Source organism: Ranitomeya variabilis, chromosome 1, assembly GCF_051348905.1.
Source record: "Ranitomeya variabilis isolate aRanVar5 chromosome 1, aRanVar5.hap1, whole genome shotgun sequence".
Lineage (NCBI taxonomy): Eukaryota > Metazoa > Chordata > Amphibia > Anura > Dendrobatidae > Ranitomeya > Ranitomeya variabilis.
In genome coordinates, this window is record NC_135232.1 from 10,366,604 (window position 1) to 10,393,110 (window position 26,507).

Sequence of the window (26,507 nt, forward strand, 5' to 3'; positions counted from 1 at the left end):
TATTATTTTGCCAAGCGAGGGTCTTAGGTGGATTGAGAGAGCAATAAAATATTAAAACAACCGCTGTGTTTATTTCATTAAAATACTTTTAAATCATGTGTGTGTGTGTGTTTTTTAACCCTTTCAGACAATTGGATTAATAATGGATAGGTGATATAATTGACGCCTCTCCATTATTAATCTGGCTTAATGTCACCTTACAATAGCAAGGTGGCATTAACCCTTCATTACCCCATATCCCACCGCTACACGGGAGTGGGAAGAGAGTGGCCAAGTGCCAGAATAGGCGCATCTTCCAGATGTGCCTTTTCTGGGGTGGCTGGGGGCAGATGTTTTTAGCCACGGGGGGGCCAATAACCATGGACCCTCTCCTGGCTATTAATATCTGCCCTCAGTCACTGGGTTAACCACTCTGGCGGAGAAAATTGCACGGGAGCCCACGCCAATTTTTTCCGCCATTTAACCCTTTATTTCAGCAGCTACAGCGCTGAAATTTTGCACATACACACTACTAACATTAGTAGTGTGGAATATGCAAAAAAAAAGGGGATATGAGATGGTTTACTGTATGTAAACCATGTCTCATATCATGTCGGGTTTGTGAAGGAGAAATGAAAAGCCGGCAATTGAATTACCGGCTTTTCACAGATATCGCGCTGAATTAAATATAAATACATAATATATATATATGTGTGTCTCAATGACATATATATATATATATACACTGTATATATGTTTTCCCGAACATTTGAGCACATAAATCCATTAGATGTCGGTTTTGCAAGCCTGCGAGAAAATCTCGCAGTACGGATGCCATACGGATTACATACGGAGGATGCCATGCGCAAAATACGCTGACACACACTGCCTACGGAGGACATACGGATCACTATTTTGGGAACATTTCTCCGTATTACGGCCATATTACGGCCGTAAAAAACGGACCGTATTGTCTTACGCCGAGTGTGACTCCAGCCTAATAAGGTAGGATTAACCTATACAATACTTCTCACATTCTGTAAATGAACACAGCTTCTCTCATGTGTGAATTCTCTGATGAATAACAAGATGTGATTGACGTATAAAACATTTTTCACATTCTGAACATGAATATTTCTTCCCTGTGTGAATTTGCTCATGTATAACAAGACTTGATTTAGCTGTAAAGCACTTACCACATAGAGAACATGAATACGGCTTCTCCCCTGTGTGAATTCTTTCATGTTTTAAAAGACCTGATTTATATGTAAAGGACTTCCCACATAGTGAACATGAAAATGGCCTCTCTATTGTGTGATTTCGCTCATGAACAGCAAGATTTGATTGATCTGTAAATAACTTTCTACATAGTGAACATGAAAATGTCTTCTCTCCCGTATGAAGTTTCTGATGTCTAACAAGATCTGCTCTCCATGTAAAGCTTTTCCCACATTCTGAACATGAAAATGGTTTCACTCCTGTGTGAATTTTCTGATGTTCAGTTAGATTTGATTTATCTCTAAAGTATTTCCCACATTCAGTACATAAATAGGGCTTCTCTCCTGTGTGAATTCTCTGATGCTTAACAAGACTTGATTTTATCTTAAAGCGCTTTCCACATTCTGTACATGAATAAGGCTCCTCCCCTGTGTGAATTCTTTTATGTATAACAAGAGTTGATTTATCTGTAAAGCTTTTCCCACATTCCGAACAAGAGTATGGCTTCTCCCCAGTGTGAATTCGTCTGTGTGTATAAAGACTTGAGCTTCTTGTAAAGTGTTTTCCGCATTCACTACATTGAAATCTTTTGCCTCCTTTCTGAAGTGTACTTTCAGTAACAAGAGATTGGTCAGGAAAATATTCCTCGTGATAATAATTCACATCGAGTCCTGAAGACAGCTGCTTCATATCTTCTTCTTCAACTTTATAATTTAGCAATAAAATTACATTTTCCTCAGAATTCCTAATGCGATTTTCTGTTAAGATTAAAGTGGATTTGATAAGTTTCTTCAAAAGCCAAAGTACATGAAACATTCCTATTACGCTGAAGAAAAACACGTACAGCTTTGGGTCAAAAACTGCATCAAAAAATGCAACAGGATTATGGAGGAAGAGGAGGTACTTGATTTTTACTCCAATAACAGTTTGACTTAAAAAAAATAAAAAACTGTATTCAAAACTAAAACCTGTGTGTGATTCCAGTGTTATAAAGGGAACTGGTAGTATGCTGCAGTCAGGTATGTGCTTTGGCGTTTCATAGAAAATAATACTATATAAGCTCCGGCTGGGGATCATCGCCAGAACAGAGACAAATCATCCAATAAGGTTCTGCCCCCTATAGGCTTCCCCTAAAACCGCTGATGATGATTGACAGGTGTCACATAAAGAGAGACCTGTCAGTCCCATCTAGTAGTGTTAGAGGTGACTAACCGGTTTGTCGTTAACAAAGAGACCTATCAATCACCTGGAAAGGGGGAGAAGCTGCACTAGTCTGGCTATAGTTCCCGGCTGGATCTTAAAAGTGTATTTTCTCTAAAACGTAAAAAAATATATAAAACTGGCTGCAATCGTGTACCCAGGCTTTGATTCATCCTGACAGCTGTTTGAGCAGCATGGATCAGTTGACGGATTCTCTTTAACACTGATCTGGCATTGGTTGCGGTGCTGACGATACGTCAACAGTTTGGCAGCCAATCAGTGAGCTCAGCGGCTCTGCAGGGGCAATCCGTCTAAACTGGCAGAACCTCTGAGCTCACCGATTGGCTGCTGCACTATCAAAGTGACAGCCAATTCCAGATACTAGGTGCAGTGGCGAAGGCGAGTACAGCACGGTGTGCTTTATAACAAACTGCAGCCAGGGTAGATATTTAACCCCTTCATGACCTTGGGATTTTCCGTTTTTCCGTGTTCGTTTTTCGCTCCCCTCCTTCCCAGAGCTATAACTTTTTTATTTTTCCGTCAACTTGGCCATGTGAGGACTTATATTTTGCGGGACGAGTTGTAGTTTTAGTTATAGTTATAGTTATTAAGGTTGAAGGAAGACTTTAAGTCCATCTAGTTCAACCCATAGCCTAACCTAACATGCCCTAACATGTTGATCCAGAGGAAGGCAAAAAAAACCCATGTGGCAAAGAGTAACTCCACCATGGGGAAAAAAATTCCTTCCCGACTCCACATACGGCAATCAGACTAGTTCCCTGGATCAACGCCTTATCAAGGAATCTAGTGTATATACCCTGTAACATTATACTTTTCCAGAAAGGTATCCAGTCCCCTCTTAAATTTAAGTAATGAGTCACTCATTACAACATCATACGGCAGAGAGTTCCATAGTCTCACTGCTCTTACAGTAAAGAATCCGCGTCTGTTATTATGCTTAAACCTTCTTTCCTCCAGACGTAGAGGATGCCCCCTTGTCCCTGTCTCAGGTCTATGATTAAAAAGATCATCAGAAAGGTCTTTGTACTGTCCCCTCATATTTATACATTAACATAAGATCACCCCTTAGTCTTCGTTTTTCCAAGTGTAATAACCTATCTTGGTATTGCAGACCCCCCAGTCCTCTAATAACCTTGGTCGCTCTTCTCTGCACCCGCTCTAGTTCAGCTATGTCTTTCTTATACACCGGAGACCAGAACTGTGCACAGTATTCTAAGTGTGGTCGAACTAGTGACTTGTATAGAGGTAAAATTATGTTCTCCTCATGAGCATCTATGCCTCTTTTAATACATCCCATTATTTTATTTGCCTTTGTAGCAGCTGCCTGACACTGGCCACTGAATATGAGTTTGTCATCCACCCATACACCCAGGTCTTTTTCATTGACGGTTTTGCCCAGAGTTTTAGAATTAAGCACATAGTTATACATCTTATTACTTCTACCCAAGTGCATGACCTTACATTTATCCCCATTAAAGCTCATTTGCCATTTATCAGCCCAAGCTTCTAGTTTACATAAATCATCCTGTAATATAAAATTGTCCTCCCCTGTATTGATTACCCTGCAGAGTTTAGTGTCATCTGCAAATATTGAAATTCTACTCTGAATGCCCCCTACAAGGTCATTAATAAATATGTTATAAAGAAGAGGGCCCAATACTGACCCCTGTGGTACCCCACTGCTAACCGCGACCCAGTCCGAGTGTGCTCCATTAATAACCACCATTTGTCTCCTATCCCTGAGCCAGCTCTCAACCCACTTACACATATTTTCCCCTATCCCCATTACTCTCATTTTATGTAACAACCTTTTGTGTGGCACCGTATCAAAAGCTTTGGAAAAGTCCATATATACTACGTCCACTGGGTTCCCTTGGTCCAGTCCGGAACTTACCTCTTCATAGAAGCTGATCAAATTAGTCTGACATGAGCGGTCCCTAGTAAACCCGTGCTGATACTGGGTCATGAGGTTATTCCTCTTCAGATACTCCAGTATAGCATCCCTTAGAATGCCCTCCAGGATTTTACCCACAGTAGAGGTTAAACTTACTGGCCTATAATTACCGAGTTCAGTTTTTGCCCCTTTTTGAATATTGGCACCACATTTGCTATACGCCAGTCCTGTGGTACAGACCCTGTTATTATGGACTCTTTAAAGATTAAAAATAATGGTCTATCAATGACTGTACTTAGTTCCTGCAGTACTCGGGGGTGGATCCCATCCGGGCCCGGAGATTTGTCAATTTTAGTGATTTTTAGACGCCGCCGTACTTCCTGCTGGGTTAAGCAGGTGACACTTAATGGGGAATTTTTATCACTGATCATATTGTCGCCATGGGATTTTCTTGTGTAAATACTGATGAAAAAAAGTCATTTAGCATATTGGCTTTTTCCTCATCCTCATCCACCATTTCACCCAGACTATTTTTAAGGGGGCCAACACTGTCATTTTTTAGTTTCTTACTATTTATATAGTTAAAGAATATTTTGGGGTTATTTTTGCTCTCTCTGGCAATGAGTCTGTCTCAATCTTTGCTGCCTTGATTTGCTTTTTACAGAATTTATGTAATTTTCTGTATTTATTTAATGCCTCCTCACTACCTACTTCCTTTAATTCTCTAAATGCTTTCTTTTTGTCCCTTATTGCGCCCCTTACAGCTCTATTTAGCCATATTGGTTTCCTCCTATTTCTGGTATGTTTATTCCCATACGGTATATACTGTGCACAGGTCCTATCCAGGATGCTAATAAACGTCTCCCATTTTCTTTGTGTATTTTTGTGTCTCAGGATATCGTCCCAGTTAATTGCACCAAGATCCTCTCTCATCCGTTGGAAATTTGCCCTCCTGAAGTTTAGTGTCCTTGTCACCCCCCTACTACCCATCTTATTAAAGGTTACATGAAAACTTATTATTTTGTGATCACTATTCCCCCAGTGACCCCCAACCCTTATATTTGATATGCGGTCTGGCCTGTTGGTTAATATTAGGTCTAGCAGTGCCCCCCTCCTTGTTGGGTCCTGAACCAGTTGTCAGAGGTAATTGTCTCTCATAGTTGTCAGACACCGATCACCTTTACTGGAACTGCAGGTTTCTGTTCCCCAATCTATTTCAGGGTAGTTGAAGTCCCCCATAATAATGACTTCTCCTTGAGTCGCAGCTTCATCTATTTGCTTTACGAGGATATTCTCCATTGCTTCCATTATTTTTGGAGATTTATAACAAACCCCTATCAGTAATTTATTATTTTTTCCCCCTCCCCTTATCTCCACCCACAGGGACTCCACATTTTCATTAAATTCACCTATATTATCACGCAGGATGGGTTTTAAGGAAGATTTTACATATAGACACACCCCTCCCCCTCGCTTATCTGTACGGTCATTTCTGAACAGGCTATAGCCCTGCAAGTTACCAGCCCAGTCATGGCTCTCATCCAGCCACGTCTCAGATATCCCCACCATGTCATCATTATGCTCCAACAACATTAGTTCTAATTCGTCCATTTTGTTGGCGAGGCTTCTGGCATTAGTATACAGGTCCTTCTCAAAAAATTAGCATATAGTGTTAAATTTCATTATTTACCATAATGTAATGATTACAATTAAACTTTCATATATTATAGATTCATTATCCACCAACTGAAATTTGTCAGGTCTTTGATTGTTTTAATACTGATGATTTTGGCATACAACTCCTGATAACCCAAAAAACCTGTCTCAATAAATTAGCATATTTCACCCGTCCAATCAAATAAAAGTGTTTTTTAATAACAAACAAAAAAACCATCAAATAATAATGTTCAGTTATGCACTCAATACTTGGTCGGGAATCCTTTGGCAGAAATGACTGCTTCAATGCGGCGTGGCATGGAGGCAATCAGCCTGTGACACTGCTGAGATGTTATGGAGGCCCAGGATGCTTCAATAGCGGCCTTAAGCTCATCCAGAGTGTTGGGTCTTGCGTCTCTCAACTTTCTCTTCACAATATCCCACAGATTCTCTATGGGGTTCAGGTCAGGAGAGTTGGCAGGCCAATTGAGCACAGTAATACCATGGTCAGTAAACCATTTACCAGTGGTTTTGGCACTGTGAGCAGGTGCCAGGAAGCATGAAGTGCTCCAAAATCTCCTGATAGCTGCATTGACCCTGCCCTTGATGAAACACAGTGGACCAACACCAGCAGCTGACATGGCACCCCACACCATCACTGACTGTGGGTACTTGACACTGGACTTCAGGCATTTTGGCATTTCCTTCTCCCCAGTCTTCCTCCAGACTCTGGCACCTTGATTTCCGAATGACATGCAAAATTTGCTTTCATCAGAAAAAAGTACTTGGGACCACTTAGCAACAGTCCAGTGCTGCTTCTCTGTAGCCCAGGTCAGGCGCTTCTGCCGCTGTTTACCTGGGGAATGCGGCACCTGTAGCCCATTTCCTGCACACGCCTGTGCACGGTGGCTCTGGATGTTTCCACACCAGACTCAGTCCACTGCTTCCTCAGGTTCCCCAAGGTCTGGAATCGGTCCTTCTCCACAATCTTCCTCAGGGTCCGGTCACCTCTTCTCATTGTACAGCGTTTTCTGCCACATTGTTTCCTTCCAACAGACTTACCATTGAGGTGCCTTGATACAGCACTCTGGGAACAGCCTATTTGTTGAGAAATGTCTTTCTGGGTCTTACCCTCTTGCTTGAGGGTGTCAATGATGGCCTTCTTGACATCTGTCAGGTCGCTAGTCTTACCCATGATGGGGGTTTTGAGTAATGAACCAGGCAGGGAGTTTTTAAAAGCCTCAGGTATCTTTTGCATGTGTTTAGAGTTAATTAGTTGATTCAGAAGATTAGGGTAATAGGTCGTTTACAGAACCTTATCTTGATATGCTAATTTATTGAGACAGGTTTTTTGGGTTATAAGGAGTTGTATGCCAAAATCATCAGTATTAAAACAATAAAAGACCTGACAAATTTCAGTTGGTGGATAATGAATCTATAATATATGAAAGTTTAATTGTAATCATTACATTATGGTAAATAATGAAATTTAACACTATATGCTAATTTTTTGAGAAGGACCTGTACATGCACTTGATGTTCCTCTCTGTACCTCTATTCTTTCTTAAATTATTAACTGTTCTTACCCCACCCCCCATGCCACCGCCACCCCCAACTTCCTTATTTGTGCCCAGGTCTCTATCTGCACTATCTTCCCCTCCTATAAAATGAATACCCTCCCCCCATTCCCTAGTTTAAACACTCCTCCAACCTTCTAACCATTTTCTCCCCCAGCACAGCTGCCCCTTCCCCAGTGAGGTGCAGCCCGTCCCTAGCGTAGAGCCTGTAGCCAACTGAGAAGTCGGCCCAGTTCTGCAGGAACCCAAACCCCTCCTTCCTACACCAATTCTTGAGCCACTTATTAACCTCCCTAATCTCCCGTTGCCTCTCTGGCGTGGCACGTGGTACAGGCAGTATTTCGGAAAATACCACGTTGGAGGTCCTTGCTTTCAGCTTGCAGCCTAATTCCCTGAAATCATCTTTAAGGACCTTCCACCTACCTCTAACTTTGTCATTTGTGCCAATGTGCACCATGACCGCTGGGTCCTCACCAGCCCCTCCCAGTAATCTGTCCACCCGATCAGCGATGTGTCGGACTCGAGCGCCAGGTAGGCAGCACACGGTCCGACGATCCCTGTGACAGATTGCCTTATCTGTTCCCCTAATAATTGAGTCCCCCACTACCAGCACCTGTCTGGCCTGCCCTGCTCTCCTATTTCCCTCCTTACTGGAGCAGTCACTCCTCCGGCTTTCAGAGGACATGCCTGGCTGCAGCAGTGCTACCCCTGTACCGGCACCCCCCTCATGTGCCAACTTAGCAAACTTATTGGGGTGTGCCAGATCAGGACTAGCCTCCCTGGCACTCTTCCCTCTACCCCGCCTTCTATCTGTCACCCAGCTAGCTACTTCACTGTCCTGCAGCTCCATCCTACCATCATCCCTCATCTATCCCATTGAGCGTCTGCTCTGTGAGCAGAAGACTCCTCTCCATATTGTCTATGGATCTCAGTGTTGCCAGCTGCACATTTAGATCCAGTATCTGGGTTTCCAAATGCACAACGTGCTCACATCTCGCACAGCAGTATGCACCCTCGACCGGCTGATCAAGGACTGCAGACATGTGGCAAGATGTACACTGGAGGCATTAACAATAGTGGAGCACATTTCCTAATGGGGATTGCACCAGACAGAAACGTTAATTAAAAATAAATACAAAGTATTAATTAAACAAAAAAAACAAAAAAAAAACAGAAGCAATTTCTCCCTTGGAAACTCCCTGATTCCAAAGTCACTGAATCACAAGTCACACACTTACCGCCGTTCACACTTACACTCAGGTCACACTCAGCTCGTTCACACTCGCTGTGCTGAAGATTTATAGATTTTTTTTTTTCTCTATCTCCCCTCAACAACAATCCACCTTGCTGTTCAGATGCACTTCCAAAAAAGTGGAAGTTTTGAACGACATCATTGGTTTTACCATGTCGTGTACTAGAAAATGAGAAAAAAATTCCAAGTGCGATGAAATTGCAAAAAAAGTGCAATTCCACACTTGTTTTTTGTTTGGCTTTTTTGCTAGGTTCACTAAATACTAAAACTGAGCTGCCATAATGATTCTCCAGGTCAGTACGAGTTCATAGACACCCAACATGTCCAGGTTCTTTTTTATCTAAGTGGTGAAAAAAAATTCCAAACTTTGCTAAAAAAAAAAAAAATGGCGCCATTTTCTGATACCCGTAGCGTCTCCATTTTTCGTGATCTGGGGTCGGATTAGGGCTTACTTTTTGTGCAGCGAGCTGACGTTTTTATTGATACCATTTTTGTGCAGATATGTTCCTTTGATCGCCCGTTATTGCATTTTAATGCAATGTCGCAGCGACAAAAAAAAACCTAATTCTGGCGTTTCAAATTTTTTTCTCGCTACGCCATTAAGGTTAATGCTTTTTTTTATTGATAGATCGGGAGATTTTGAACGCGGCGATACTAAATAAGTGTAGCTTTGATTTTTTTTTTTTTTATTGTTTTATTTTGAATGGGGCAAAAGGGGGATGATTCAAACTTTTATATTTTTTTTTTCACATTTTTTTTTAACTTTTTTTTTTTTTTTACTTTTGCCATGTTTCAATAGCCTCCATGGGAGACTAGAAGCTGGCACAACTCGATCGGCTCTGCTACATGGGAGTTATCATCAGATCGCTCCTATGTAGCTGAACTCCTGCATTGCTATGAGCGCCGACCACAGGGTGGCGCTCACAGCAATCTGGCATCAGTAACCATAGAGGTCTCAAGGACCTCTATGGTTACTATGCAGAAGCATCGCTGACCCCTGATCATGTGACGGGGGTCGGCGATGCGATCATTTCCGGCCCGATGGCTGGAAGCGCTGGTTAAATGCTGCCGTCAGCGTTTGACAGCGATATTTAACTAGTTAATAGCGGCGGGTGGATCGCGATTCCACCCGTCGCTATTGCAGGCACATGTCAGCTGTTCAAAACAGCTGACATGTCCCGGCTTTGATGCGGGCTCACCGCCGGAGCCCACATGAAAGAGAGGGTTCTGACCTTGGACATACTATCCCGTCCAAGGTCAGAAAGGGGTTAACTGAAAGGGAACAACGTCTTTGAGGGGAGTTTCGTACACAGACTTTTTTTTCTTTCTAAATTCCACAGTTTTTGATGCAATGTTTGGTTCCTAAGCATAAATGTAAACTAAAAGTAAAGTCTTACGGAAAGACGTCTAACTCGTATATAACAGGATTCATAGAACACCCCAGAGCACAGCAGATGTAGCACTAACAAGTTATAACTTCTGTTTTTACTTTCTAAATTCATTACATACCTGCAACACCTACTGAAATCTCCTCCTTCCAGTCACTCAGACACGGCTGGCCTCCCCTCATCCTCGGTCCTTCCTCTGCTTCATCCTCAACGTTGATATTTGTCGGATCTTCCTCCTGATACATCAGATGTAACAATCAGCACAATACAAGAAACCACCAAAATCTGTGACATCTATGACCTCGATCAGAAATGTCCCCCCATATACTGTACTGTCTTCATACACGTTGATACGGTGTGTGATCCGACATACGGCATAAACCACTTCTGTCTCCCAAATAAGCAGACTGTTCTCTGTAGTCTAACTTGTTTATTGGTAACATGAGCGCGGTAAAACTATAAGAATATAAATGATATGGATAAGTATTGAGCCAAATAACAGCACAACTGATACTTTACAACTAGCAGGCAAAATATACAGGATGATGCAACTTCTATATATATCTACATACAGCAGGTCCCTGGTAATCACATTTCTTATGTACTGGCTGCTATACAGTTAATCGCATTCTGTACAACACTACATTGCAAGAACAGGGATAACAATCTTACCGGATTAACTTAACCAGGATGGCAAGCAAGTGAGGTAGTTCCAACACAGCAGATAACACGTGTGTCTCAGGAAGTACACAGAGAAAAAATGGAGTTTCCCTATCCCATGATACCTTGGTGCAATCCCACAATGCAACACTCTAATTATTACTAAAAACACAGGTTATAAATTTAACCACCACTGGGTGGTGCTATAACACAGCAAACCAAAAACACTAATGTTAGTAAAACTTTAATGCATGAAACGAGCTACACTGTCATTAGAATGGACAGAACACTCCCCGCTTGGCATCAACCGATGCCACGTACAGCTCTTTTTGATTTGAGGTGATTGTCTTTAGTCATCGTACGTAGAACGGATACCTGAGGACGGATTTCCTCATCTGCCTCTGGATCAACCAGTTCAAAGGTGTTTGACCCGTCAATGTATGGTGTCAAACGGCATAAGAATGTAGGGCCAGAAAACCAGGTTGTGTCCTTAAGGTGTCTCGCCTCAACGGATCTGGTTGCGTGGTCCGCCGGATTGTGGTTTGTGGACACATAGTGCCACTGTTTAGGGTCGGTGGATCTCCTGATCCTTAGCACCCGATTGCTGACAGACATAGAAGCGACGAGTTTCATTGCCAATGTACCCCAGCACTACCTTGCTGTCAGTGTAGAACTCGACTTCTTTGACTTCCAGGTCCATTTCTGTCGAGATAAGCTCAGCTAACTCTACTACTAGCACAGCTGCACAGAGTTCCAGTCTGGGTACTGTGTGTTCACGGAGTGGGGACAGTTTTGTCCGGCTCATAACAAGCCTTACGTGGCATTGTTCGTTGATGTCAGTAGTTTTCAAATACGCCACTGCTGCAATTGCTTTGGTTGAGGCATCGCAGAAGATACAAAGCCTTTGCATCTTGACTTCTGTTGATGGCACGGAAGCGTATGGTCGTGCCACGTAGAGACTTGACAGGGCTTCTAAAGAGTTCTTCCATCTTGCCCACAAGTCTCTTTTCTCGATGGGAAGCGGGTCATCCCAATCGGACGTCTCTCGGGTGAAGTCTCTCAACATCATTTTACCTTGGATAGTTACAGGGGTTACAATCCCAGAGGATCATACAAGCTGTTTACAACGGACAGGACGCCTCTACGCGTGAAGGGTTTCTCTTCTTCGCTGATCTGGAAGGTGAATGCATCCTTTTTCAAATCCCAGAGTAGACCCAGGCTCCGCTGCATGGGAAGGGAGTCCGTGCTTAAATCCAAGTCTTTTAAATCGGTTGAGTAATCTTGAGAGGGAAAGGCTGCCATTAGTTTCTGGCTGTTGGAAGCAATTTTGTGCAACCTCAAATTGGATGAAGCGAACATTTCTTGTGCCCTTTTCAGGAGACTGACTGCCGACTCATCTGTGGGTGTGGATTTCAGGCAGTCATCTACGTAGAAATCCTTTTCCACAAAAGATCTTACATCCGATCCATACTTCGCTTCACCCTCTCTGGCTGAATGTCTAAGGCCATAGATAGCGACAGCAGGGGAAGGGCTGTTCCCGAAGATGTGAACCTTCATACGATATTCCACGATGTCCTTGTAGGGGTCATTATCACGGTACCAGAAGAACCTCAAGTAGTTTGTGTTCTTCTTTAACAAGGAAGCAGTGAAACATCTGTTGTATGTCGGCCATAAATGCTACTACATCTTTGCGGAAACGAAGAAGTACTCCCAGAAGTCTGTTGTTGAGGTCTGGACAAGACAGGAAGACGTCGTTTAAAGAAACACCTTCGTATCTGGCACTTGAGTCAAATACCACTCTTATCTGACCTGGTTTCTTCGGATGATACACGCCGAAAATAGGTAAGTACCAACATTCCTCGGAATCTTGAAGTACAGGTGCAATTTCCACGTGGCCACTCTGGAATATTCTCTCCATGAAGGTAAAGAAGTGTTGTTTTGTTTCTGGTGCCTTCTGCAGTTTGCGTGCAAGGGAGACAAATCGACTGTAGACAAGTTCTCTGTTGTTGGGTAAGCGTTGCCTCTGTGGTTTGAATGGTAAAGGTGCGACCCAACTCTTTGATTCATCTCTTAATATCTCTCGCTCCATGATGTCCAAGAACAGTCTGTCCTCTATGGATATCGCTACCTGATTGTCTTCTCTTGTCCTGTGGAAAACTGTGCACCCTATGTGATCTTGCTCACCGTCGCATGCATGGTCTTCACAGGAAGGATCAGCTAAAGGACAAGGTGGAGGGTGTGGTGTGGCAATTCTTTAATCATGAAACTGCTCTCGCATGGCTGGAAGAGAGACGGACGTCCATTTTCGAGAGTATTGGTGAGCATGTTGTTGACTGATATCGGCCTGTGTGCTCCACCCAAACAGACGTCTCCCACAATAACCCATCCTAAGTCGAGTCTCTGAGCATATGGGGCGTTTTGTGGGCCGTTAATCTGTCCTCTAGCCTTGTGGACCCGTAGTATGTCTCTTCCGAGGAGTAAGACGATAGGAGCACCTTGGTCAAGCTCCGGTATCCGGTGAGCTATACATCTCAAGTGGGTGTGATGAGCTGCTACCTCTGGTGTAGGTATCTCAGACCTGTTGTCGGGAATCTGGTTGCACTTCTGTATTGATGGCAAGGATAAGCAGGTTTGACCGTCTATAGACTCTACCTTGAATCCGGTCCCTTTCCTCCCCGCCGTCTCGACAGTACCTGCACATGTCTTCAAGGAGTACGGAGAGCCGGGACCAGCAATGTTGAAGGTGTCGAAGAGAAAGGACTTCGCTAGAGACCTGTTGCTCTGATCATCCAAGATTGCATATACCTTGATTGCCTTATCCCGTTGGCTCGCTGGGAATACTCTGACAAGACAGATCTTCGAGCAGGATCTTCCTGCTACGAGTTCCTTGCAGATCTCTGTACACTGAGAAGTGACCACTGGGGTGTCCATGTCAGTGTCCATCTGATTTTCGGCAGACTCTTCTACTCGCGACGATAACCCTGAGAGTGGTCCAGGATGTAAGGCCGTGTTGTGCTCCACACTACTACATTCTGCACATTTCACACTGGTTTCACAGTTCTTGGCGAAGTGTGAGGTCGTCGCGCAGCATCTGAAGCATATCTTGTTTTCCTTTAGGAAACTCTTACGGTCTTCTAGAGACTTCTCCCTGAAGGCTCTACATTTTAGTAGAGGATGAGGTTTCTTGTGTAGGGGGCAGTGTTTGCTTAGATCCTGCGGTTTGTCCTCTTCTGGAGAGGACTTACTTGCCCTGTAAGGAAAACCTGTGGAGGTAACATTAGTTTTGTGGACTGCCACTGGTGTTTTACTGGGTTTTACACCAGAGGCAGTGGTACATGACATAGTGAAATCGAAACTGGGGTCATTTCTAACTTTAGTCTGTTAAGCAACAAAGTCTACAAACACCCTGAAAGGAGGAAATGGTACCTTATGAGCCTGTTTGTAACGGGACCCGTGACTGACCGACTTTTCTTGTAAGTTGTAAGGGAGTTTTTGGACAATCGGATTGACACCTCTGGCAGTGTCCAGGAATGCCAACCCTGGTAGGTCACCTTCTGCCTGAGCAGCATGTACCTCCATGAACAAGTCGCTCAGTTCCCTGAGCTTTTGATAACCCTTATTTGCTATCTTGGGGAAATCATAAATTCTTTTATACAAAGCATTTTCTATAGCTTCTATTGACCATAACATTCTTCGAGTCTCTCCCACACCATGCGAAGTCCTGTGTGTGGGTACTTTATGTTAATGTTCCTGATTCTTTTGGCGAGTTCAGCTGACTCGCTCCCAAGCCACTTAACCAGTAGATCTAACTCTTCACTACTGGAAAGATGCAAGTCTCTGATGGCGTTCTGGAAGGAGGCTCGCCATGCTCTGTAGCTTTCAGCTCGATCAGTGAACTTTACAAGTCCCTTGGTCACCAGCTCCCGGCGGGTAAAGAACCTTGCAAAGTTCATAGTGGCTGAGTCGGTGCCGACATGAGCTGGTGTGCTGTTGTCATGCGGTGTGTGTGGTGCATCCTCATACCTGGTAGGAGCTTCTGGCTTAGGAAAGTCTGTATAAAACCGTTCTGAAGTGAAGGGTGTCCCTGTCAGTCTGGGCGGAGGCCGTACCTTCTCTTCTGTAAGACGGTAGTGGTGGTCGACGTGGTTTCGTAGTGTACCTTCCTGCTTGCAGTACGGCATTTGGAGGAAGGATCTCTGGTAATCAGTATAGGCTGGTTGGTGTAACGGATCAGAGTTATCGTCTATTTTAGGATGTCGGTGGACATATTCTGAGATGCGTTGGGCTGGGTCCTGTCGATCAAGATCTGGTCCACGTACATCGCTGTCTCGCTCAGATTCCGGAAACTCCACGGCTTCTAAGAACTCAGCTTTGGCTAGTGCGGCTGCTGCTTCTTTTTCAGCGGAAAGCCTTTCCAAAGTTGCTCGCAGGCGTGCTGTATCTGCGTCTCTATCAGCTTGCAGGCGAGCTCTTTCTGCTTCTTGCTCTGCTTGCAGGCGGGCTCTTTCTGCTTCTTGGCGGGCTCTTTCTGTTTCTCTATCTGCTTGTAGGCGAGCTCTTTCTACTTCTTGCTCTGCTTGTCTTAACTTTAACTGCATCTCTTGTGCAGCGAAGGAGGATCTTACTTTCGCCGCCTCCGCTTCTGCAAGGGCGAGGGTGACAGACCTTTTCGAGGAAGACTTGCTAGAGCGGCTTGTTTGGGACCTCGTCCTGAGTGAAGATGCTCGACTTACAGACATTTCGTGTCTCTTTGCAGACTGTAGGACGTCTCAGAGCGGGTAGAAATGAACTTCAGCGTGGACTGACACGTGTCGCGCTTGCTGGGGGCTGCACTCTCGGTACTTGTGACTGTATGGCGTCTGCTGCGGTATCCGCGGACAGTGCGGTGAGGGTACAAGCGGCTCCGTAAGTGGTATTCGCTATCGCTGGTGTCTAGCCTCCGTTTTACTGCTATCGCTGGCGTCTAGGTTCCGTTTTACTGTTCTGTCTTCATACACGTTGATACGGTGTGTGATCCGACATACAGCATAAACCACTTCTGTCTCCCAAATAAGCAGACTGTTCTCTGTAGTCTAACTTGTTTATTGGTAACATGAGCGCGATAAAACTATAAGAATATAAATGATATGGATAAGTATTGAGCCAAATAACAGCACAACTGATACTTTACAACTAGCAGGCAAAATATACAGGATGATGCAACTTCTATATATAACTACATACAGCAGGTCACTGATAATCACATTTCTTATGTACTGGCTGTTATACAGTTAATCGCATTCTGTACAACACTACATTGCAAGAACAGGGATAACAATCTTACCGGATAAACTTAACCAGGATGGCAAGCAAGTGAGGTAGTTCCAACACAGCAGATAACACGTGTGTCTCAGGAAGTACACAGAGAAAAAATGGAGTTTCCCTATCCCATGATACCTTGGTGCAATCCCACAATGCAACACTCTAATTATTACTAAAAACACAGGTTATAAATTTAACCATCACTGGGTGGTGCTATAACATAGCAAACCAAAAACACTAATGTTAGTAAAACTTTAATGCATGAAACGAGCTACACTGTCCTTATTAGCATGGACAGAACATATACAGATCCGGTACAGGGCTCAGCACCGTCTACCTGATGATCCTCCAGGATGTTGTGATTCTCCTCTGGACAGTCCTGGGAATACAGAGGACGGGGACATCTCTTTGGTGGATTTATTTCCACAACTCCAACTGTAGGAGACACACAGTAATGGAATAGATTGTGTCATGTGATGATGAGATGATGGGAGTAGTAGTAGGTGACCACAGAACAGACATGACAGTCTCCCCTCCTCACCCTGCTGATCGGCCCATACATCCATTGTCTCTTCTGCGTCATCTATAACCTCAACCTTAATATCCATCAGATCTTCATCCTAAAAAGTAAAATGTAAGATGAGCTCAGGTCCCATCACTTCATGGTCAGATGTTGTGGGAGCTTCAGTGTCGTCTACCTGATGATCCTCCGGGATGTTGTGATTCTCCTCCGGACAGTCCTGGGGACACAGAGGACGGGGACATCTCCTCCTGGATCCATCTATGGAGACACAACCACACAATAAACTGAAGACCCTGTGTATATATTTATCTGTGAAACCATTAATTCTATATTGTAGCCAGTCTTCACCCCCTGACGTAGAGGCTCAGTGCCTTGAAGGCTGCTGTGGTGAAGTAATCTATGCCCTATCAGCGCAAATGGACGGACATGAAGTAATCAATAGGCGCAAGATACCGATATGTGTGTGACTTTTCCCACATTCTGAATAAGAGCATGGCTTCCCCTCTGTGTAAATCCTTCCGTGTGTGTAAAAAAACCTAAACATCTTGATAACCGTTTTCCACACTCACATTGAAAAATGCTGCTTCCTTTCTGAGTATTCGTAAAAATCTCAGATTGATCAGGAGAAGGTTCCCCATGATTAATAAAAGACTGGTCACAGGATACCTGACAATCCTGAACATATCTTGGCAGGTATCAATCGATGTGACATCACCTGCCCCGTTCACCTCTCAGTGCTGAAGTGAGTGGAGCAGCTCCAGAAAACATGGTGCAGAGCTCTGTACGAGTGTCTCACACCACAGCTTGATTCAGATCAACATACTTTACAACTTTTGAAGAAGGGAAAGAGGGACAAAGGTAGCGGTGCGGCAAATCTCAGGCCAGGCCCCTGACCACACCCAATTCACAACTAGTCACACCCATATCCACGTCCTAACCACACCCATTTAGCACTGCTGATCACACTGTTTCATAAACAATAATTATAAACAGAAAAATATGGCCACACAGTGCTCCATACTGTATAATGACCACACATGATGCTCCATACTGTATAATGGCCACACATGACGCTCCATACTGTATAATGGCCACACATGATGCTCCATACTGTATAATGGCCACACATGATGCTCCATACTGTATACTGGCTGCACATGATGCTCCATATTGTATAATGACTGCACATGATGCTCCATACTGTATAATGGCCACACATAGTGCTCCATACTGTATAATGGCCACACATGATGCTTCATACTGTATAATGGCCCCACATGATGCTCCATACTGTATAATGGCCCCACATGATGCTTCATACTGTATAATGGCCACACATGATGCTCCATACTGTATAATGGCCACACATGATGCTTCATACTGTATAATGGCCACACATGATGCTCCATACTGTATAATGGCCACACATGATGCTTCATACTGTATAATGGCCACATAGTGCTCCATACTGTATAATGGCCACACATAATGCTCAATACTGTATAATGGCCTCACATGATGCTCCATACTGTATAATGACCCCACATGATGTTCCATACTGTATAATGTCCACACAGTGCTCCATACTGTATAATGACCACTCATAATGCTCTATACTGTATAACGGCCACACATACTGCTCCATACTGTATAATGGCCATACATGATGCTCCATACTGTATAATGGCCACATAGTGTTCCATACTGTATAATGGCCATAGTGCTCCATACTGTATAATGGCCACACAATGCTCAATACTGTATAATGGCCTCTCATGATGCTCAATACTGTATAATGGCCACACATGATGCTCAATACTGTATAATGGCCACACATAGTGCTCCATACTGTACAATGGCCACACAGTGCTCCATACTGTATAATGGCCACAGATGATGCTCCATACTGTATAATGGCCCCACATGATGTTCAATACTGTATAATGGCCCCACATGATGCTCAATAATGTATAATGGCCACACACAATGCTCAATACTGTATAATGGCCCCACATGATGCTCAATACAGAATAATGGCCACACAGTGCTCCATACTGTATTATGGCCCCACATGATGCTCCATAATGTATAATGGCCACATAGTGCTCCATACTGTATAATGGCCACACATAATGCTCAATACTGTCTAATGGCCCACATAATGCTCAATACTGTATAATGGCCTCACATGATGCTCCATATGGTATAATGGCCACACAGTGCACCATACTGTATAATGGCCACACATGATGCTCCATACTGCATAATGGCCACACATGATGCTCCATACTGCATAATAGCCCCACATAATGCTCAATACTGTATAATGGCCTCAAATGATGCTCCATATGGTATAATGGCCACACAGTGCACCATACTGTATAATGGCCACACATGATCCTCCATAATGTATAATGGCCACATAGTGCTCCATACTGTCTAATGGCCCCACATAATGCTCAATACTGTATAATGGCCTCACATGATGCTCCATATGGTATAATGGCCACACAGTGCACCATACTGTATAATGGCCACACATGATGCTCCATACCGTATAATGGCCCCACATGATGCTCCATACTGTATAATGGCCCCACATGATGCTCCATACAGTATAATGACCACACAGTGCTCCATAATGTATAATGGCCTCACATGATGCTCCATACTGTATAATGACCACACATGATGCTCCATACTGTATAATGACCGTACATGATGCTCCATACTGTATAATGACCGCACATGTTGCTCCATACTGTATAATAGCCCCACATGATGCTCCATACTGCATAATGGCCACACATGATGCTCCATACTGTATAATGGCCACACATGATGCTCCATACTGCATAATGGCCCCACATGATGCTGCATACTGTATAATGGCCACACATGATGCTCCATACTGCATAATGGCCACAAATGATGCTCCATACTGCATAATGGCCCCACATGATGCTGCGTACTGTATAATGGTCACACAGTGCTCCATACCCTATAATGGCCCCACATGATGCTTCATACTGTATAATGACCTCACATGATGCTGTGTACAGTATAATGGCCCCACATGATGCTCCATACAGAATAATTTATTGAAAAACCTTGCACTCAATTTATATGTATGCAAGCGGTTTTTTATTCCAAAGTACAGTAACAGTAAAACGTTTCGGTCACAAACAGTGACCTTCATCAGTTACGTACTGTGAGTGGTAATGAGTGTCTATGCCCAGTAGGCAGATAGAAATGTTTGTTATTGATATCCCTTTGGTGGAAGACATAAGTTAAACAACACTGTTTTTAGTGCAGCCCCGTGGTGATGCTGCCGACGCGGAGTCCACCGCTAGACTGTGCCTATGACTAACAGGCTGCACTGGATTGCTCTAACTGCTGCCACTACTCCTAGTTATAATGCCTTGTACTGTACACACACACACACGCACACGCATATTATCATGATCCCCACAGCCCCCTATGCACAGTATATACTATACAATCCCAAACGAGAGAATGGTGGCTCCACATATACCCTCCACATATAACGACAAGCAAACAAACACTACTGGCCTCACTCCTGATCTCATGCAGTGCTGCTCCAGTCTTTGCTCTGGACACTGAGGCTCCACAGCAGGCGCAATCATGGCGTCATCGGGACCGAGACACTCGGTCACCCAAAGCTGAATGGTGGAAGACTGAGCCGATAGCTCCCTACTCCACCAGTATCTGCATTCCTGAGCCGGCTGTCAGTCAGTGCCGGGATGTAGTTACTGCCGTCGTTCACCATGTACTGAGCAGTGATTGAAGCCGAAACTCTATGAGACAAAGCCAGAGGCCGCCGGGAGGAAGAGAGTTAATTTCCTCCTGGTAGCCGGGACTCCAGTGCGGCGGCCGCATGGCTGAAAAATGCTATTAACCTGAAGAATAACCCCATATCTGCAGGCTAATAGTATTTTATTAACATAACAGGTTCCCTTTAAAGCAATGGGCACAATGTCACACAAGAAGGAAACTAGATCACCTTTCACGTACTACAAACAGGGACACACGGAAAGCAGAACAAGACCAATTTTCTAATGGTGCTAAACAGAAAGTCAGAGGTGCAAACTCCGTGCTGCAGAGACCGGAGGTAAAGCACTGAACAATTGTCTGAAGGCATCGGACGATTGTCAGAGATATCGGTCACCCTGAGACTTTCTGATCAGGCTCAGGAAGGAGAAGCTGGGAACCACTGTTTGGGTGGGGAAGCAGGACTCTCAGGCTTTCTCTACGAGTCCTGGCTGCATATAAACAGCTGCTTTATTTGCCATGAAAAGTTTTATATCAGACTGTGATTTTAGAACGTCATGAAAAATTGCAAACTTTATATCTGTAGTCAATGACCCCTTATTCTCTGCGGGGTTCAGGAACCGAATTTATGGCATTGTGTTTCATGGGGTCATTTCCATAGTCGTATGGAAAAATCAGAATCCAGACTTTTCTTCACCAAATACGAAACCGACAAATCTAATATAACCCTCCAAAAAGAAAAAGAAGAAAAAACCCTCCTGCGTAACTAATAACTGATAAAAAAAACAACTCAATTGTTTCACACATTGTTCAAGAGAACGTTTCAATCTACATTGATAAAGTAGACGGCAATGTGTCCACCAGAACACTGGGGAAAATGATTTGTGTTCTGGGAGAAAACTAAGGGGTTAATACTCACTAAAAAGAGCCCTGACTATAAGGCTATGTGCACACGTATTCTTGAGGTCTGCAGATTATTCCGCAGCGGATTTCAGAAATCCGCAGGTAAAAGGCACTGCGTTTTACCTGCGGATTTACCGCGGATTTTATGTGGATTCCTATTATGGAGCAGGTGTAAACCGCTGCGGAATCCGCACAAAGAATTGACATGCTGCGGAATATAAACCGCAGCGTTTCCGTGTGTTTTTTTCCGCAGCATGGGCACAGCGGTTTCTGTTTTCCATAGGTTTACATGGTACTGTAAACTCATGGAAACTGCTGCGGACCCGCAACGCGTGCACATAGCCTAAGACAGCAATACAAGACATAAAATAAAATGTAGGATCAACACAACTATCATCTGCTATTCCCAGCTGATGGTGGATGGCCACCTCTGGGACCCTCACCAATCATTAGAACAGGGGTCCCGAGACCACACACAGCCTGAATACAGCGGAGCTCGTGTATAGAACTTACAGAGCTGCGGTGAGTGGTGAGTTCTGCGCGGTCACAAATGGAGGAACATTACAATCTGCACAGATAACCAAGAAGCGATAGAAATATCCGGACACACATGGGGAAACTTGTGACTGTTCCGGCAGTTGGCGGGAGAATGATGATCCATTAATATGACCGACAAATGCAGCAAAGAGGACGTTAACCCCTTCACCCCCAAGGGTGGTTTGCACGTTAATGACCGGGCCAATTTTTACAATTCTGACCACGGTTTATGAGGTTATATCTCTGGAACGCTTCAACGGATCCTGGTGATTCTGACATTGTTTTCTCGTGACATATTGTACTTCATGATGGTGGTAAAATTTCTTTGATATTACCTGGGTTTATTTGTGAAAAAAACAGAAATTTGGTGAAAATTCTGAAAATTTTGCAATTTTCCAACTTTGACTTTTCATGCCCTTAAATCACACAGACATATGTCACACAAAATACTTAATAAGTAACATTTCCCACATGTCTACTTTACATCAGCACAACCAAGATTTTTTTTTGTTCGGGACTTATAAGGGTTAAAAGTTGACCAGCAATTTCGCATTTTTACAAAACCATTTTTTTTTAGGGACCACCTCACATCTGAAGTCCCTTTGAGGGGTTTATATGATAAAAAAACACCAAAAAAGTGACACCATTCTAAAAACTGCACCCCTCAAGGTGCTCAAAACCACATTGAAGAAGTTTATTAACCCTTCAGGTGCTTCACAGGAATTTTAGGAATGTTTAAAAAAATGAACATTTACGGTAACTTTTTTTCACAAAAAAATTACTTCAGATCCAATTTGTTTTATTTTACCAAGGGTAACAGGAGAAAATGGACCCCAAAAATTGTTGTGCAACTTGTCCTGAGTACCCAGATACCCCAAATGTGGGGGTAAACCACTGTTTGGGCGCATGGCAGAGCTCGGAAGGGAAGGAGCACCGTTTGACTTTTTCAACGCAGAATTGGCTGGAATTAAGATAAAACGCCATGTCGCGTTTGGAGAGCCCCTGATGTGCCTAAACATTGGAGCTCCCCCACAAGTGACACCATTTTCGAAACTAGACCCCCTAAGAAACTTATCTAGATGTGTGGTGAGCACTTTGAACCCCCAATTGTTTCACTAAAGGTTATAATATAAAGCCGTGAAAACTAAAAAATCATTTTTTTCCCCACAAAAATGATCTTTTCGCCCCCAATTCTTTATTTTCCCAAGGGTATCAGGAGAAATTGGACCCCAAAAGTTGTGCAATTTGTCCTGAGTACGCTGATACCCCATATGTTGGGGTAAACCACTGTTTGGGCAAACGTCGTGGCTTGAAAGGGAAGAAGTGGTGTTATGAAATGCAGACTTTGATGGAATGGTATGTGGGCGTCAAGCTGCGTTTGGAGAGCCCCTGATGTGCCTAAACAGTGGAAACCCCCCAATTGTAACTCCAACCCTAACCCCAACACACCCCTAACCCTAATCCCAACCCTAACCATAACCCTAACCCAACTGTAAACCCTAACCCTTACTTTAGCCCCAACCCTAACCCTAATGGGAAAATGGAAATAAATACATTTTTTTAATTTTATTATTTTTCCCTAACTAAGGGGGTGATAAAGGGGGGGTTTAGAGGATTTTTATGATTGGCAGCTGTCACACACTAAAAGACGCTTTTTATTGCAAAAAATATTTTTTGCGTCTCCATATTTTGAGAGCTATAATTTTTCCATATTTTGCTCCACAGAGTCATGTGAGGTCTTGTTTTTTGTGGGACGAGTTGACGTTTTTATTGGTAACATTTTTGGGCACGTGACATTTTTTTTTGATCGCTTTTTATTACGATTTTTGTGAGGCAGAAAGAACAAAAACCAGCTATTCATGAATTTCTTTTAGGGGGGGCGTTTATACCGTTCCGCGTTTGGTAAAATGGATAAAGCAGTTTTATTCTTCGGGTCAGTACGATTACAGCGATACCTCATTTATATCATTTTTTTGTGTTTTGATGCTTTTATACGATAAAAACTATTTTATATAAAAAATAATTATTTTCTCATCGCTTTATTCTGAGGACTATAACTTTTTTATTCTTACGCTGATGATGCTGTATGGCAGGTCGTTTTTTGCAAGACAATATGACGTTTTCAGCGGTACCATGTTTATTTATATCCGTCTTTTTGATCGTGTGATATTCCACTTTTTGTTTGGCAATATGATAATAAAGCGTTGTTTTTTGCCTCTTTTTTTTTTTTCTTTACGGTGTTCACTGTAGGAGTTAACTAGTGGGACAGTTTTATAGGTCGGGTCGTTACGGACTTGGCGATACTAAATATGTGTACTTTTATTGTTTTTTTATTTACATAAATAATTGTATTTATTGTAACAATATTTTTTTTTTCTTTATTTAGGATTTTTTTGTATTTATTTTTTTTACACGTTAATATATATATATATATATATATATATATATATATATATATATATATATATATATATATATATATATATATATATATATATATATATATATATTTTTTTTTTTACTTTGTCCCAGTGTGTGACATCATGTTATACTGTAGTGTCAGATCGTTGTGCAGCACTGACAGGCACTGCATGAGGCTTGCCGGCGAATGCTCTTAGCAGGTGATTGCAAGCCACCTCCCTGCAGGACCTCCGAGGCCATCTTTGATTCGGGGCCTACAGGGAGGAGGACGGAGGAGACGCTCAGAACAACACGATCACAACGCGTTGCTCCGAAGGTCTCAGGGAAGAATGCAGGGAGCCCCCTCCCTGCACGATGCTTCCCTATGCCACTGGAACACTGCGAGCATGTTTGATCGCAGTGTTCCGGGGGTTAATGTGCCGGGAGCGGTCTGTGACCGCTCCTGGCACATAGTGCCGGATGTCAGCTGTGATAATCAACTGACACCCGGCCACAATCAGCCGCACTTTCCCCGTGAACGCGGCTGATCGGTGATGATGTACCATCCCGTCAGTGGTCGTACGGGCCCAGGCCACCTCGAGGGATAGCACGTCTGATGTCAGAAAGGGGATGAAGTGCAGAGACAGCACTGCGGAGCTCCAACTTTACATGTCACAAGAAATGGTGTTAAAGGCAACCTGGCAAGTCCCAAATGTTACGACCCAGCAGACGTTTCTTCCAATAGCCGGGCTGGCAGCGCACCACCGCACGACTAACGATAAAAACCTAAAGTCTGCAGAGTGATAGCATATATTTCACATAACAGGTTCCCTTCAAGATTTTAACCCCACAGCAATATGTGTGCGAGTATATAATATCCCCCCTCACCTCGTGGTGTAAGAGGCCGGAGCTCCTCCATCATCACATCCTGGTACCGATCCTGGTGTCCTTCTAGATACTCCCACTCCTCCATGGAGAGATAGACAGCGACGTCCTGACACCTTATAGGAACCTGACAACAAAGACACAGTCATCACCCAGAATCCTCCAGTGCTGTCCTGGATATTGTCCCAGCAGTCACCTCTCCGCTCATCACCCAGAATCCTTCAGTGCCGTCCTGTATAATGTCCCAGCAGTCACCTCTCCGCTCATCACCCAGAATCCTCCAGTGCTGTATAATGTCCCAGCAGTCACCTCTCCGCTCATCACCCAGAATCCTCCAGTGCTGTATAATGTCCCAGCAGTCACCTCTCCGCTCATCACCCAGAATCCTCCAGCCCTGTATAATGTCCCAGCAGTCACCTCTCCGCTCATCACCCAGAATCCCCCAGTGCTGTATAATGTCCCAGCAGTCACCTCTCCGCTCATCACCCAGAATCCTCCAGTGCTGTATAATGTCCCAGCAGTCACCTCTCCGCTCATCACCCAGAATCCTCCAGTGCTGTATAATGTCCCAGCAGTCACCTCTCCGCTCATCACCCAGAATCCTCCAGTGCTGTATAATGTCCCAGCAGTCACCTCTCCGCTCATCACCCAGAATCCTCCAGTGCTGTCCTGTATAATGTCCCAGCAGTCACCTCTCCGCTCATCACCCAGAATCCTCCAGTGCTGTATAATCTCCCAGCAGTCCCCTCTCCGCTCATCACCCAGAATCCTCCTGTCCTGTATAATGTCCCAGCAGTCACCTCTCCGCTCATCACCCAGAATCCTCCAGTGCTGTATAATGTCCCAGCAGTCACCTCTCCGCTCATCACCCAGAATCCTCCAGTGCTGTATAATGTCCCAGCAGTCACCTCTCCGCTCATCACCCAGAATCCTCCTGTCCTGTATAATGTCCCAGCAGTCACCTCTCCGCTCATCACCCAGAATCCTCCTGTGCTGTCCTGTATAATGTCCCAGCAGTCACCTCTCCTCTCATCACCCGGAATCCTCCAGTGCTGTATAATGTCCCAGCAGTCACCTCTCCGCTCAGCAGCTCAATCATCTTGTTGCTGAGCTCCAGGATCTTCTTGTTCCTCTCATGTAGCAGGGAGTGCGGGGGAGGCTCTGTGATGGGGCCCGGGCTCCGCCCTCCTGACTCCTGGAGATGGATGATGGGAGTCACACCGTCCCCCGGTGTCTTCCTCACTATTGTGTAATCCTGTGTATGGTGAGAGACACTTAGGGAGAAGCAGAAAAACACTAAATCCCAGCTGTACAATGAAAT

The 26,507-nt window shown here is 44.0% G+C and overlaps 2 protein-coding genes across 2 annotated transcripts in view; one reads left to right on the forward strand and one right to left on the reverse strand.

The window, feature by feature from the left end:
* Window positions 1–26,507, forward strand: part of LOC143793553 (uncharacterized) — a 351,737-nt gene that overhangs the window by 150,069 nt on the left and 175,161 nt on the right. The gene's annotated exons all lie outside the window — the stretch shown is intronic.
* Window positions 984–25,311, reverse strand: LOC143793572 (uncharacterized). The gene is made up of 6 exons (XM_077280645.1): window positions 25,190–25,311; window positions 16,845–16,927; window positions 16,688–16,766; window positions 16,484–16,581; window positions 10,307–10,421; window positions 984–1,955 (listed from the first exon to the last, which is right to left on the reverse strand). Exons 1-6 carry the CDS (start codon window positions 25,272–25,274, stop codon window positions 1,039–1,041), a joined length of 1,377 nt encoding a protein of 458 aa, XP_077136760.1. The 5' UTR covers window positions 25,275–25,311; the 3' UTR covers window positions 984–1,038.

Coding starts and splice junctions, on each gene's coding strand:
- LOC143793572 (XM_077280645.1), bottom strand. CDS start 25,274: ATGGAGGAGTGGGAGTATCTAGAAGGACACCAGGATCGGTACCAGGAT. Junction 16,928..25,189: donor CCGGCCTCTTACACCACGAG/GTGAGGGGGGAT, acceptor GTGTCTCCATAG/ATGGATCCAGGAGGAGATGT. Junction 10,422..16,483: donor ACATCCTGGAGGATCATCAG/GTAGACGGTGCT, acceptor CTGATGTATCAG/GAGGAAGATCCGACAAATAT.